Source organism: Erythrolamprus reginae, chromosome Z (assembly GCF_031021105.1).
Source record: "Erythrolamprus reginae isolate rEryReg1 chromosome Z, rEryReg1.hap1, whole genome shotgun sequence".
Taxonomy (NCBI): Eukaryota; Metazoa; Chordata; class Lepidosauria; order Squamata; family Dipsadidae; genus Erythrolamprus; species Erythrolamprus reginae.
This window is the reverse complement of record NC_091963.1, coordinates 151,573,748-151,586,175: the sequence shown is the minus strand read 5'-3', so window position 1 is coordinate 151,586,175 and position 12,428 is coordinate 151,573,748. Positions and strand designations below refer to the sequence as shown.

Genomic DNA, 12,428 nt, shown 5'->3' with positions numbered 1-12,428 from the left:
TAGTTATTTATTTTATTTATTTATTGGATTTGTATGCCGCCCCTCTCGGGGCGGCTAACAGCAATAACAAGACAGTGTACAATAATAATCCAATACTTGAGGGGTCCTTGGTGCCCTCTGAGCTTGCTTGTTTTCTTGCGTGATCCCAACTAGGTAACGTCGCCAGTGCTAGTTACTGTTGTTGCCTACAGACGGGATCTTGCCAGACTAAAGCAATTCCCTGCATAATGAAAGATAGATAGATAGATAGATAGATAGATAGATAGATAGATAGATAGATAGATAGATAGATAGATAGATAGATAGATAGACAGACTCCTGGGAATTGCCAGGGAGGGGCCACCTTGACTTCCTTCCTCCTACCAGACGCTTCAAATTCCGCTACCACTTTGCCCTCCGAAAAGCAGAATTGTCGTAGATCTCCCTCCCAACTGCCCCTCTGGACATCCTTATTTTTTGGGGGTGGGGGCATGACATCTGTGCCTTTTAAAGCAGCCCTCTCATGTTTTAAAGGCACTTACTGCAGTTCGTTTAATGACTGTTCCAATTTACAACGGGACTGGGGAAAAAAGGGACTCGGGACCATTTTCACACAAGTATTGCCACATCACTGCAATCAGATGATCCAAATTGAAACGTTTGGCCACTGGTTCGTATTTATGACCATGGCAGCATGCTGGGGTCAATCCGTGGGGAAAGGCCAATGTGCTTAACAACCATTTATTTATTTATTAGATTTGTATGCCGCCCCTCTCTGTAGATTCTCATGTGACTCTCTTAACAGAATAGCAGATTAACTAAGTTTGGAAGGGACTTTGGAGGTCTTCTAGACCAACCCCCTGTCCAGGCAGGAGACCCTGTACCCGTGATGGCAAACTTATGGCATGGGTGCCACAGGTGACATATAGAGCCATATCTGAAGGCACACAAGGTGTTGCCCTATGGATACTCCAGCAGGCATGTTCATACTGGCCAGCTGTTTTCGCTCTTTTGGAGAACGGAGGGAGTTCATTTTGGCCTTCCCCGGGCTTCAGGAAAGCCTCCAGAGCTTGTGGATGGTGAAAAACAGACCAACTGGCCCAACCGGAAGTTTGGAAATAAATTTCCAGTTGGGCAGTTGGACTGTTTCTAACCTTCCCCAGGTTTCAGGAAAGCCTCCAGACCCTGTGGATGGCCAAAAATAACCCAACAGATCTACTGAAAGGTCAGAAACAAACTTCCAGTTGGGCCATCGGGCCATTTTTCACTCTCTCTGGGCTTTAAAGAAGGTTTCCTGAAACCTGGAGAGGATAAAAAATGGCCCAACAGCCCGACTGGAAGTTCATTACCGAACTTCTGGTTTGGCCATTGGGTCCATTTTTCACCATCTATAAGCTCTGGGCCTTTCCTGAAGGTGGGGAAGGTGAAAACAAAGCCCCCCGTCCTCCAGAAGGCCGAAAATCAGATGGAATCCATTTTTTCGCCATCCAAAGGCTCCGAATGCTTCAGTGAGCCCTAAGTGTATGTGGGGAGGGGAGGGCATTGCATTATGGGTAAGGGCATGCATGTGCCAATAGCGAGTTCCCACTGGTACAGTCAACGCCATCGTACCGGTAGTGAAAATTCAGCTACATGTGCAGCTCTGTGTCTCCAGCATGTGCATGCGTGCGTCTAAGCAAGATTTTGCTTCTGCACATGTATTGCGACTAGACGCACATGTATATGAGATTTCAGCAATCTTTTCCTTCGGCCTATGCACAGAAGCAAAAAAAAATCTTGTGTGCCTCTCCTCATGAGATTATGCTCAGATACACCTTTGTGCATGCTGGAGACACAGAGCTCTATGCGCAGCGCACCAGTAGTGTTGGGAGCAGCAACACACACACACTCCCAGGCATGTGCCCTTTTGGCGCCCAAGCCAAAAAAGGTTCGCAGTTGCTGCCCTATTCCTTTTCAGACAGAGTTGTATTTTCTGTTCTTACTAACTTCCCACATTGGTGATTTTCTTAACGAACACAGCCCCCAAAAAGTCACAAAGTTAGCAAAACATTTGGCTCAGCAGCTGAGATCTTTTTGGCTCCGTTGTTAAGCTGAAAACGATCGTTTGCAGCACCTCGTCACTTCGCTTGGTGACCCCCACATCAACGGCCACCATTCTTCCCTGTTTCTCTCCCCCCCTCTCTTCCTCTCCCCCCCCCCCACAGATGTACTGCCTCCTCCGGGAATGGCCCCTGATCAAACCTGAGCTGTCCATGGAACTGCTGGATTGTAACTTCCCCGATCCGGTCATCCGGGAGTTTGCGCTGAAGTGCCTGGTCAAGGGATTGACGGACGACAAGCTCTCTCAGTATCTCATCCAACTAGTGCAGGTAGAGAGCAGGCGGGCGGGTCCAACTCACCATAGCATTGGTGTGTGATGGTGGGCAAGGATAATTTCAGGGTCTCAGGGCTCTAGCTCCCTCTTGTGGTAGTCTGCAACACCTGCAGCTAATATATTGCTAACCCAACAGTCCTAACTTGTCCCCCCTCCACCAGGTTCTCAAATACGAGCAATACCTGGACAACCCTCTGGCTCGCTTCCTGACCATGAAAGCTCTGACCAACCAGAGGATCGGCCATTTTTACTTCTGGCATCTCAAGTGAGTCCAGAGGAGGCAGGTGGGTCGGCGGGGGAGGGGTTGGGAGCATGGGGGTGGGTTGCAGAAAATTGACAGGGTGGTCTGTAGACGGGTCAGGTTTGGGTTATTTTATCTTTTAGGAGTTTTTAAGGTGGGTTTCCTAAGTAAGGGGGTTCTCTTCTGACCCACCTCCCACAAAACACGACAAGCCCTTTGAATGTCAAGGTTCCAGGTAACATCTGAACGAAATCAGAGTCCGAGTCGAAGTAACTCCTCAAAGTTCCAATTTATTGCCGGTGTCATCCAACTGTCTCGCTTAGCAACGAACGCTGTGGAGTCAAATTGCCGCCGTAAGTCAAGGACTAGCTGTAATTGTGGCCCTATCTGTTGGCAGTTCAGAAGGAGGCGTGGAGCAAGTACTCAACATCTGTCCCCACATCTGGTTCATTGAAATTCTCCCCTTGCAACGCTGGTTCTGTCTGATTCATGATTAGGAAAAGAATTGAAAATAAGTCAGTAAATGTTGTATTGCCTCTGTACAAATCGATGGTGAGACCACACTTGGAGTCCTGTGTCCAGTTCTGGTCACTGCACCTCAAGAAGGATAGAATGGAACTGGAAGAGGTACAAAAAAGGGCAACAATGATGATCAAGGAAATGGAGCCCCTCCCTTATGAAACCAGGTTGCAATGCCTTGGTCTCTTCAGCCTTGAAAGACGGCGTTGAAGGGGTGACTTGATCGAAGGCTATAAAATCATGCATGGGATAGAAAAGGTGGATAGAGAAATATTCTTTTCTCTATCACACAATATTAGGACGAGGGGCCCCTCCCTAAAGCTCACAGGTGAGAAAGTGAGGACAAATCAAGGGGAATATGTCTTCACCCAGAGGGTCCTTGGTTTATGGAATTCCCTTCCAGAAGAGGTCGTGACAGCTGTCAGCCTGGAGAGCTTCAAGGCAGGATTAGACAGATTCATGGATGCCAAGGGTATCATAGGTAGTTATTGAAACGGATGTCCAAATGTGCCACTTCTATGTTGGTTGAGGCAGGCAGGGTTCCCTTGGGTCCCATTGGTTGGGGATCAAGGGAAAGGGAGGGTTTTTGCCTTCTCTTTCTGCTCAAGACCCCCATGGACAATTGGGGGGCCACTGTGTGACGCAGAATGCTGCACTCGATGGACTTTGGCCCCATTCCGCAGGGCTCTTCTTAGATTCTTACGTCTTCCTGCCCAGGTCGGAAATGCACAGCAAGCCCATCTCCCAGCGCTTTGGGCTGATGCTGGAGGCCTTCTGCCGGGGTTGTGGGATGTACTTGAAACACCTGAACCGACAGGTGGAAGCCATGGAGAAGCTCATCAACCTGACTGACATCCTCAAGCAGGAGAAGAAAGATGAGACCCAGAAGGTAGCTTCTGGGGGGGGGGCAGACGGGTGGAGGAATGTGGGCTGGCAGGGGGATTGCCTTGAATGAAAGCAGGATGTATGAAAAGGAAGGAAGGAAGAAAGGAAGGAAGGAAGGAAGGAAGGAAGGAAGGAAGGAGTTAGGAGAGAAAGGAAGGAGGAAGGAAGGAAGAAAGAAAAAAGGGAGAGATAAACAGACGGAGGGAGTGGAAGGAATGAAAGAAGGATAGAGAGGAAAAGGAAGGAGGATGTTAGGAAAGAAGGGAGGGAGGGAGGGATGGAGGGAGGCAGTATTTGAGTTTCCAGTGTTCCGGCATGCGCTCATGCGCTCACAGGTTCTGGTTTGGGCACTCGGTGCCAAATAGCCTGAGCAGGGTGTTAGCGTTTCAAATAACATCCGAGAAATAAATCGTTTTGCCATCATTTTGAGTTAGAGACTTTAGGGGCTGGACTAGAAGACCTCACAAGGCCCCTTTCCTCTTGGTTATATTCTGTTCAGATGCAGATGAAGTTCCTGGTGGAGCAGATGAGGCGGCCAGACTACATGGAGGCCCTGCAAGGATTCATTTGCCCTCTCAACCCTGTCCACCAGTTGGGCAACCTCCGGTGAGACCGCCCAGGCGGGCTTCCTTTGGGGGGGGAGAGTTGGCAGCGGGAGGCAGCCCACAATGGGGAGGGGTCTTCTCGTTGCACCCCCACTCAGACCTCTGAACTTTCCTCTCTCGTAGGCTGGACGAGTGTCGGATCATGTCCTCAGCCAAGCGTCCATTGTGGCTCAACTGGGAGAATCCAGATATCATGTCCGAACTGCTCTTCACGAACCATGAGATCATCTTTAAGAACGGGGATGGTGAGTGGCAGAACCGGGCCAGGAGTAGGGGGTGTGGCGGAAATGGAGAGGTTGCCGAGGGAGCGAAGAGAGTAAGCGAACCACAATGGGAATAAATATCATGTGAAGTGTTAATGCCTTGGTGTTGTGCGTCCCACTCAGCTGATCATGGATTGTGAGGATCGGGAGATGAGTGTGTTTTGGTATCCTAGGCCAGTGAACTTTACACCTCAGTCTGATAGCGAGGAGGTCGGAGAGGATGTGGGGGTCAGAGGCTGAAAGCCAACCAGGGACTGTTGCACCTCCAGAGGGGTCTTTGAGTGACTCAGGAGATGATGAAGAGGCCTTTCTAGATGCAAGGATGTGCAGAAGTGTTAGCAGGCAGGAATATTTGAGTAGGAAAAGATCTATGTGTGAATAGCTCTATGGAACACTTGGCCACGCCTTGTGTGTTGTGGTTAGCTCTGGCCCAGCTCCTGCCCCAAGGACTGTGGATGTGGGGGAGACATCCACATGCTGCAGGCCTGTTTTGCCACCCCCCCGGTGGAATCTGCTGATGAAGGCTCCTCTGACCAAGAAGACATGAGTGACAGGGAGGAGGAGAGTGGGGCAGACAGCTCAGAAGGAGATCAATTATCTAGCTCCTCCTTGGATTCAGAACAAGAGTTAATGATACAACCACGCATGCGGAGAGCGATGCATAGGCAGCAACAACTGAGAGATTATTATCAAAGAAAATGAGGCCCCCTGTGGCTGGGTGGGGCTGTGGTCATTATAAAGAGCAGCCTGTGGGTTTGGCCATTGTGGAGGATTATCTGATCGTTGTGTTTCGTGACTGCCTTGCTGATTTCGACCTTTGTGTGCTGATGTTTCCCCGTTTTGAAACTAAATCAGAGCAAAGTGTGTTTCACTTTGTGAAAGAAGAAGGACTGTGAATTGCCTCACAGCTGCAAGCTAAGTATCACAGAACTGTGAAGGGACTTGTACATGGAGATGTCTCGTGATGAGCTATTTATGAATGTCAACATTTGACAAAAGGAACATGGCTTAGACCTTGTGATATTTCTGCTAAAATAGAGCATTTGCAAGCTGCAATTTGCCTTCCTGAGATTCTTGCCAAAGGACTGTGAGTTATGGTGATTAAAGACTGCATCAAAGAAAACGTTTTAATGAGCTTTTGGTTTCCAGCCTGAGACTGTGATAGCAGCCAGTAATTTGTCATGGAAACTTGCCAAGCGTCTGCTAATATCTATTGCTACAGTTAACTATTTCTGCTAGGAATTACTTTGAAAATATATCTTGAAATATTGGATAATCCAGTTTTGTGGAGGGGGGGGGGGCTTCTCGCTTCGACAGAACATTTGGTAAGACCACAGAATTCCCCATGCCTGTATTTTTCCCTACTCCTATTCCCTGGAATGGAGAGATTGCAGAGGGAGGGATTAGAAGAGAGGAAGAGAACCACAATGGGAGTACATATCATGTGATGTGATAGATACCTCTTTATAAAGCCTCAGTAAGGCCACTTTTTGAGTGTGTCCAATTTTGGTTACCACCAGGATATATTTTTTTAAAATGTTGAGACTTTGGAAAGAACGCAGAGAAGAATAACACCAGGTCCCTTCCAACTCTGTCATTCTGTAAGGGTCTCCCGCTTGAACAGGGGGCTTGACTAGAAGACCTCTAAGGTTCCTTCCAACCCACCCGCTGACCCCGCCATGGGCCGCTTGCTTTCATTCGTGTGCAGCGACCCTTCTTCTCCGCTCCATCCCTTTCTAGATCTCCGACAGGACATGCTGACCCTACAGATCATCCGGATCATGGAGAGCATGTGGCAGAACCAAGGACTGGATCTCCGGTAGGAAGGATCCCTTTCAGGGTTGGTGGTGGGGAGGTGAGATGGCCGTGGGTGGAGGGAGGGTGCGAATGGTCAGCCAGCCGTTATCCACTTGGGGGGTCTTTTGCTGGGTGGGCAGTCTCCCTTCTAGAGACACCCCTCACCCTAGACCTTGCCCGATCCTTCTTCTTTTTGGTAATTTTTTCCTCCGCAATTTCCATTTTTATGTCAACATTTATATCTTAAAAGGCCAATTGCATACGTATTTATACATTTTTGTCCTGTTGTGCACCAATTTTTACCCTTGTTCCATTAGTCTACTGCGGGTTAACCTCTCTGGTATTTTTTTCCTTTCGTACGTGCATGATGTATAATTCGCTTTTTTTTTGTTTTCCTTTTTTTTAATAACCCCCCCCCAATATTTAAAATGCTTAACTTGATTTCAATATATTTGACAAACGTCTGCAATTTACTTTGCAGAATTTTGAAAGAAATGTTTTGTAGCGTGAAATACATTTTTTTACTACAACCAAAAAAAGCTCATTGCTTGTCTATTTTTCCTACGGTAGCAGCCAAAGTCTCTACTAAAACAACGGCTTCGGCTTGACAATAGTTAATTATATTAATTGGATTTTAGATATTTATATTACATTCTGTTTTTTTGATACGTTGTGAGCTTCCCCAAATTCTTGGAGAGGGGCGATATACAAGATCTCTCTCTCTCTCTCTCTCTCTCTCTCTCTCTCTCTCATCTATCGATCATCTATCTATCTATCTATCTATCTATCTATCTATCTATCTCTGTCTATCTCTGTCTGTCTGTCTGCCTATCTGTCTGTCTGTCTGTCTGTCTATCTCTGTCTATCTCTGCCTGCCTGCCTGCCTTTCTATCTCTCTCTCTCTCTCTCTCTCTCTCTCTCTCTCTCTCTCTCTCTCTCTCTCTCTCTCTCTCTCTCTCTCTCTCCCTCCGTCCGTCTATGTAAAATGACAATCCTGGACTGAATTTTAATTTCTCTGCACTTTGAACTCTGCTATTTTTTCTTTCATACGTGCATGATGTATAATTCACTTTTTTCATTTTCCTTTTTTTGATTTTTAAAAAATATTTAAAATGCTTAACTTAATTTCTATTTGTTTGACAAATGTCTACAATTTACTTTGCACAATTTCAAAATGAATAGTTTTATCAGGAAAGACGTTTACTACAACCAAAATTACTTTATATATCTATAAACATGTAAATAATACATTTATTTATTTATTTGCTTGTTTGTTTGTTTTGTCCAATACACAATAATACACAACAAGGGTTATAGAGGACATAATCAGGTAGAATGTATTAAAGGGGGAATAGAGGAGAAAATAAAGGAGTGAAATATAACTATGAGAGAATAGCAGGAAAAGATAGAGGGATAGAAGGGAAGATATAGGAGACATAGGGGAGACTATAGTACAGGGGACGGTAGGCACTCTGGTGCACTTATGCACGCCCCTTAATAATTTGTTCATATAAATGTTTATTCATGTAAACCATTTATTCATATAAATTACATACAAACCACCTACCCATCGTCCCCTGCCCCGCTCCCTGGCCTTCAGCTGCAGAAATCGGGTCTCTCCCTCTTTGCAGGATGCTCCCCTACGGCTGCCTGTCCATCGGGGACTGCGTGGGGCTGATTGAAGTGGTCAAGAGCTCCTACACCATCATGCAGATCCAGTGCAAGGGCGGCCTGAAGGGGGCGCTCCAGTTCAACAGCAACGCCCTGCACCACTGGCTGAAGGACAAGAACAAGGGAGAAGGGTCGGTCATGGGGGGGGGGAGGAGAGAAGGGGAGGGGAGGGGGGCGCTGCCCACAGGGGTCTGCCAAGGCTCTTCTGAGGGGTGGGTGGGCAGGAGACAACTTGAAAGGTGCTTTGGACAGAAGAACAAGAGTGAGATTCGTCGTTGGAATAGAGGCGGAAGAATGGAATGGAATAGAGAATAGAGAAGAACAGAGAATAGAATAGAATAGAATAGAATAATTAATGGAATAAAATAGAGTAGAATAGAGTAGAGTAGAATAGAATAGAATAGAATAATGAATAGAATAGAATATAGAATATGGAATAGAACAGAATATGGGATGGAAGGAAAATAACCAGCGGAATCTCTCACGCATAACCCTCATGAGTTTTTGCTTCTGAGCATGTGCAGGAAGCAAAGTCTCGCGAGAGGATGTGGGCGCGAGATTTCGGCGATTCCACAGGTGGAAGGAAAAAAACCGGGTGAAATGCCGCACGCGTGTCCCCTCGCGAGATTTCACTTCCTGTGCATGTGCAGAAGCAAACTCTCGCTGGGATACATGTGTGTGTGCACGCCGGACACCTGGAGCTGTGCGCAGCGCACTGGTAGTGATGGGAGTGGTAGCCCCCGCCTGCTAAGTGGTTTACGGAATCAGCCTATTTGCCCCACAACAATCTGGGTCCTCATTTGACCCACCTGGGAAGGACGGAAGGCTGAGTCACCCTTGAGCCGGTGGGGAGATTTGAACCGCCAAACTACAGCTGCCAGTTAGTTGAAAGTAGCCTGCAAGTGCCGCACTCTAACCGCTGCACTGTCCCCGCCTGTCCAGGTATGACGCGGCCATCGACCTCTTCACACGCTCTTGTGCTGGCTATTGCGTGGCCACCTTCATCCTTGGCATCGGCGACCGTCACAACAGCAACATCATGGTTAAGGACGATGGGCAGGTGCGCAGTTGCCCTCTGCCACCCCCACGCGGCCCGGGTGGGAGAGTGGGCTTGGAAGGCCGGGCATCCTCGGCCTGCCCCCTCCTCCTTTGGCCCACCATCTTCTCTCTCTCTCTCTCTCTCTCTGTGTGTGCAGCTCTTCCACATCGACTTTGGCCACTTTTTAGACCACAAGAAGAAGAAGTTCGGGTACAAACGGGAGCGTGTGCCCTTCGTCCTGACCCAGGACTTCCTCATCGTCATCAGCAAAGGCGTGCAGGAGTGCACCAAGACCAAAGAATTTGAGAGGTGGGCACAGGGGTCTTGGCCAAGCAGGTCAACTGGCTGATTTTCGGCTTGCACAGAGGCTCTGGGAGGGCGTTTTCGGCCTCCGGAGGGTTTCCAGAGCTCCAAGAAAGCCTGTGGAGGTTGGGGAGGGTGAAAAATGGACCTACCGGCCAGCAAAGGATTGCCGTCTTTGGCACTACCGATGCACCTTCCAAGGCTGTTGCAGGTGCACCCGCACCTGGTGGTGTGAGATTTGGCTCCTGCACATGTGCAGCAAGTGAAATTTCGCATGTGAATGCCCACAGAAGCGAGATTTCGGCAATATTTGCCGATATTTTTGCTTCCCCGCATGCGCAGAAGTTGCTGAAAATTGGTGAAAACTGACGAAATCTCCCTCGTGCGAGTGTCTCCACATAGGAATTTGCTTGCTGCGCATGCGCAGAAGCCAAATTTCGGGGGGAGGGCACATCGGGGACGTGCAGCTGCATGCGCATCCTGAAAATCACTACCAGAGTACAGCACCATTCTGGTTGCAAACCATCACTGTGTAACCGGGCCCATCCGAAGTCAGAAAATGGGGGAGAGGGGGGGCATTCAATATGGGTGTGGGCACCGGCACTATTTTGTCGCCCAAGGAAAAAAGGTTCACCATCACTGCCTTAGAATATATCAACAATACAGTATACACAATTATACCAGTGGCCGGTTCCACTTACTTGCATACTGGTGTGCTGCGCGCACATCCTGCTCATTCAGGCAGTTGTGCGGATGTGCATACATGCAATGCTCCCTCATGCAATTTTATTTCATAGTGTTGGTAATGTCCTTTAAAGCCCTACATGGCATTGGGCCAGAATACATCCGGAACCACCTTCTACCGCACGAATCCCAGCGACCGATAAAGGTCCCACAGAGTTGGCCTTCTCCGGGTCCCGTCGACTAAACAAAGTCGTCTGGTGGGACCCAGGGGAAGAGCCTTCTCTGTGGCGGCCCCGGCCCTCTGGAACCAACTTCCCCCAGAGATTAGAACGGCCCCCACCCTCCTTGTCTTTCGCAAATTACTTAAGACCCAGCTTTGTCGCCAGGCATGGGGGAGTTAAGTTATCCTTTCCCCCAGGCTACTACAAGTTATGCATGGTATGTTTGTGTGTATGTTTGGTTTTTTATAATAAGGGTTTTTAAGTTATTTTTATAAATTGTTAATAGTTCATGTTGTTTTACCACTGTTGTTAGCCGCCCCGAGTCTGCAGAGAGGGGCGGCATACAAATCCAATAAATAATAATAATAATTTCCGCACATGAGCAGTAAGCAAAACTGCACCAAAATCTCATGAGGGGGCCTGCACATGCGCAGAAGCAAAAAACCACAGAAAATAGGCAAAATCTTGCACGCTTGAGTGCCCTTGTGTGAGGTTTCACTTGCAGCCATGCACAGGAGCCAAATCCCGCATGGGGGCACGAATGTATGTGTTGGGGCACGCAGTTGTGTGCATTGCATTGCGATTTTTGCCACCATTGCCCCATGGTATCTTCTCTTCACCCGGTGTATCTCTGGGAGCGTCCTCCCCATGTCCTCTTCCTCCTCCTCCTCCTCCTCCCAGGTTCCAGGAGGTGTGCTACAAGGCCTACCTGACCATCCGCCAGCACGCCAACCTCCTCATCAACCTCTTCTCCATGATGCTGGGCAGTGGTCTCCCGGAGCTGCAGTCCTTCGACGACGTGGCCTATCTGCGGAAGACGCTGGCGCTGGACAAGACGGAGCAGGAGGCGCTGGAGTACTTCACCAAGCAGATGAATGAGGCCCACCATGGCGGGTGGACCACCAAGATGGACTGGATCTTCCACACCATCCGGCACATGCCGCTCAGCGAGGCCAGCCACGACTGAGAGACCCGTGTTCCGGGAGGGCAGAGTCTTCCGGGCCACATGCTCGGTTTATCCCTCTTGGGGATTGGACGAGAAGGTCTCCAGCGGAAAAGGCCGTCTCCGTTGCCGCCGCGGCACATTTCGAGCAACGGCGGTGCTCTCTTCCGGGTTCAACCCAAGGGATAGCCCCCCCTATGCTCAGAGACCCTTCCCCTCCCCGCTGAAGGGGAAACTTCCCGGGAGGGCTGCAGGGAGGAAACGAGAGCGGAGGAGCAATCAAAAAGACAAGGGAAATACTTGAAAAACAGTTTCGTGAGTCCGAAAGGAAAACAAACAAACAGAAAATCCTAATTATTTTCTCTCTCTCTCTTTTTTCAAATAAAAATTTCAAAAAACCCCAAAAAACCTGACGACCCTGGCGTTTGAATGTGTACCAGCTTCTAGAGGTTTCTTTTTTTAAAAATAAAAATAAAAATAAAATAATTTTTTATTTTTATAAATTTATTAGCCGCTTTAAAAATGTTTATTTTTATAAATTTATAAGCCGCTCAGAGTCCGTTTTGGAGTGAGACATATAAATACAATAAATAAAATTAAATAAAATCACTTTTTTTGCTTACTGAGTTGCAAATTTGGGCGGCCTAGAAATCTAATAAATAAGCAATTAAATTAAATTAAAATGCAAATTATGAATTGTTCATTTGGAAGAAGTTGGAAAGTACCAGTTAGTTAAATAAATCTATAAAAAGTTGGGTAGCCTAAGAATCTAATTAAATTAAATAAATTAAAATCCAAATTCTGAATTGGTGGGTCACAAGGAATCAGAAAATATATCGTGGCCAAGTGCATTTAATATGGAAGGCCGGACTGCTTGGAAATACATTTATGGGAATTGTAGAGA

At 47.8% G+C, this 12,428-nt stretch overlaps 2 protein-coding genes across 3 annotated transcripts in view; one reads left to right on the top strand and one right to left on the bottom strand.

Moving 5' to 3' along the window:
• LOC139175936 (phosphatidylinositol 4,5-bisphosphate 3-kinase catalytic subunit alpha isoform-like) overlaps window positions 1–11,932 on the top strand; it is a 47,008-nt gene extending 35,076 nt beyond the window's left edge. For both annotated transcript variants that reach the window (XM_070767341.1, XM_070767340.1), the window contains exons 14-23: window positions 2,184–2,348; window positions 2,515–2,618; window positions 3,831–4,002; window positions 4,498–4,604; window positions 4,727–4,848; window positions 6,607–6,685; window positions 8,295–8,465; window positions 9,277–9,394; window positions 9,531–9,682; window positions 11,263–11,932. In XM_070767341.1, the coding sequence (XP_070623442.1) occupies window positions 2,184–2,348; window positions 2,515–2,618; window positions 3,831–4,002; window positions 4,498–4,604; window positions 4,727–4,848; window positions 6,607–6,685; window positions 8,295–8,465; window positions 9,277–9,394; window positions 9,531–9,682; window positions 11,263–11,548 (1,476 nt within the window). In that variant the 3' untranslated portion in view covers window positions 11,549–11,932. The remainder of the gene's footprint in view (window positions 1–2,183; window positions 2,349–2,514; window positions 2,619–3,830; window positions 4,003–4,497; window positions 4,605–4,726; window positions 4,849–6,606; window positions 6,686–8,294; window positions 8,466–9,276; window positions 9,395–9,530; window positions 9,683–11,262) is intronic.
• The window catches only part of LOC139175949 (asialoglycoprotein receptor 1-like), a 579,489-nt gene that overhangs the window by 339,552 nt on the left and 227,509 nt on the right, over window positions 1–12,428 (bottom strand). The window lies entirely within an intron of this gene.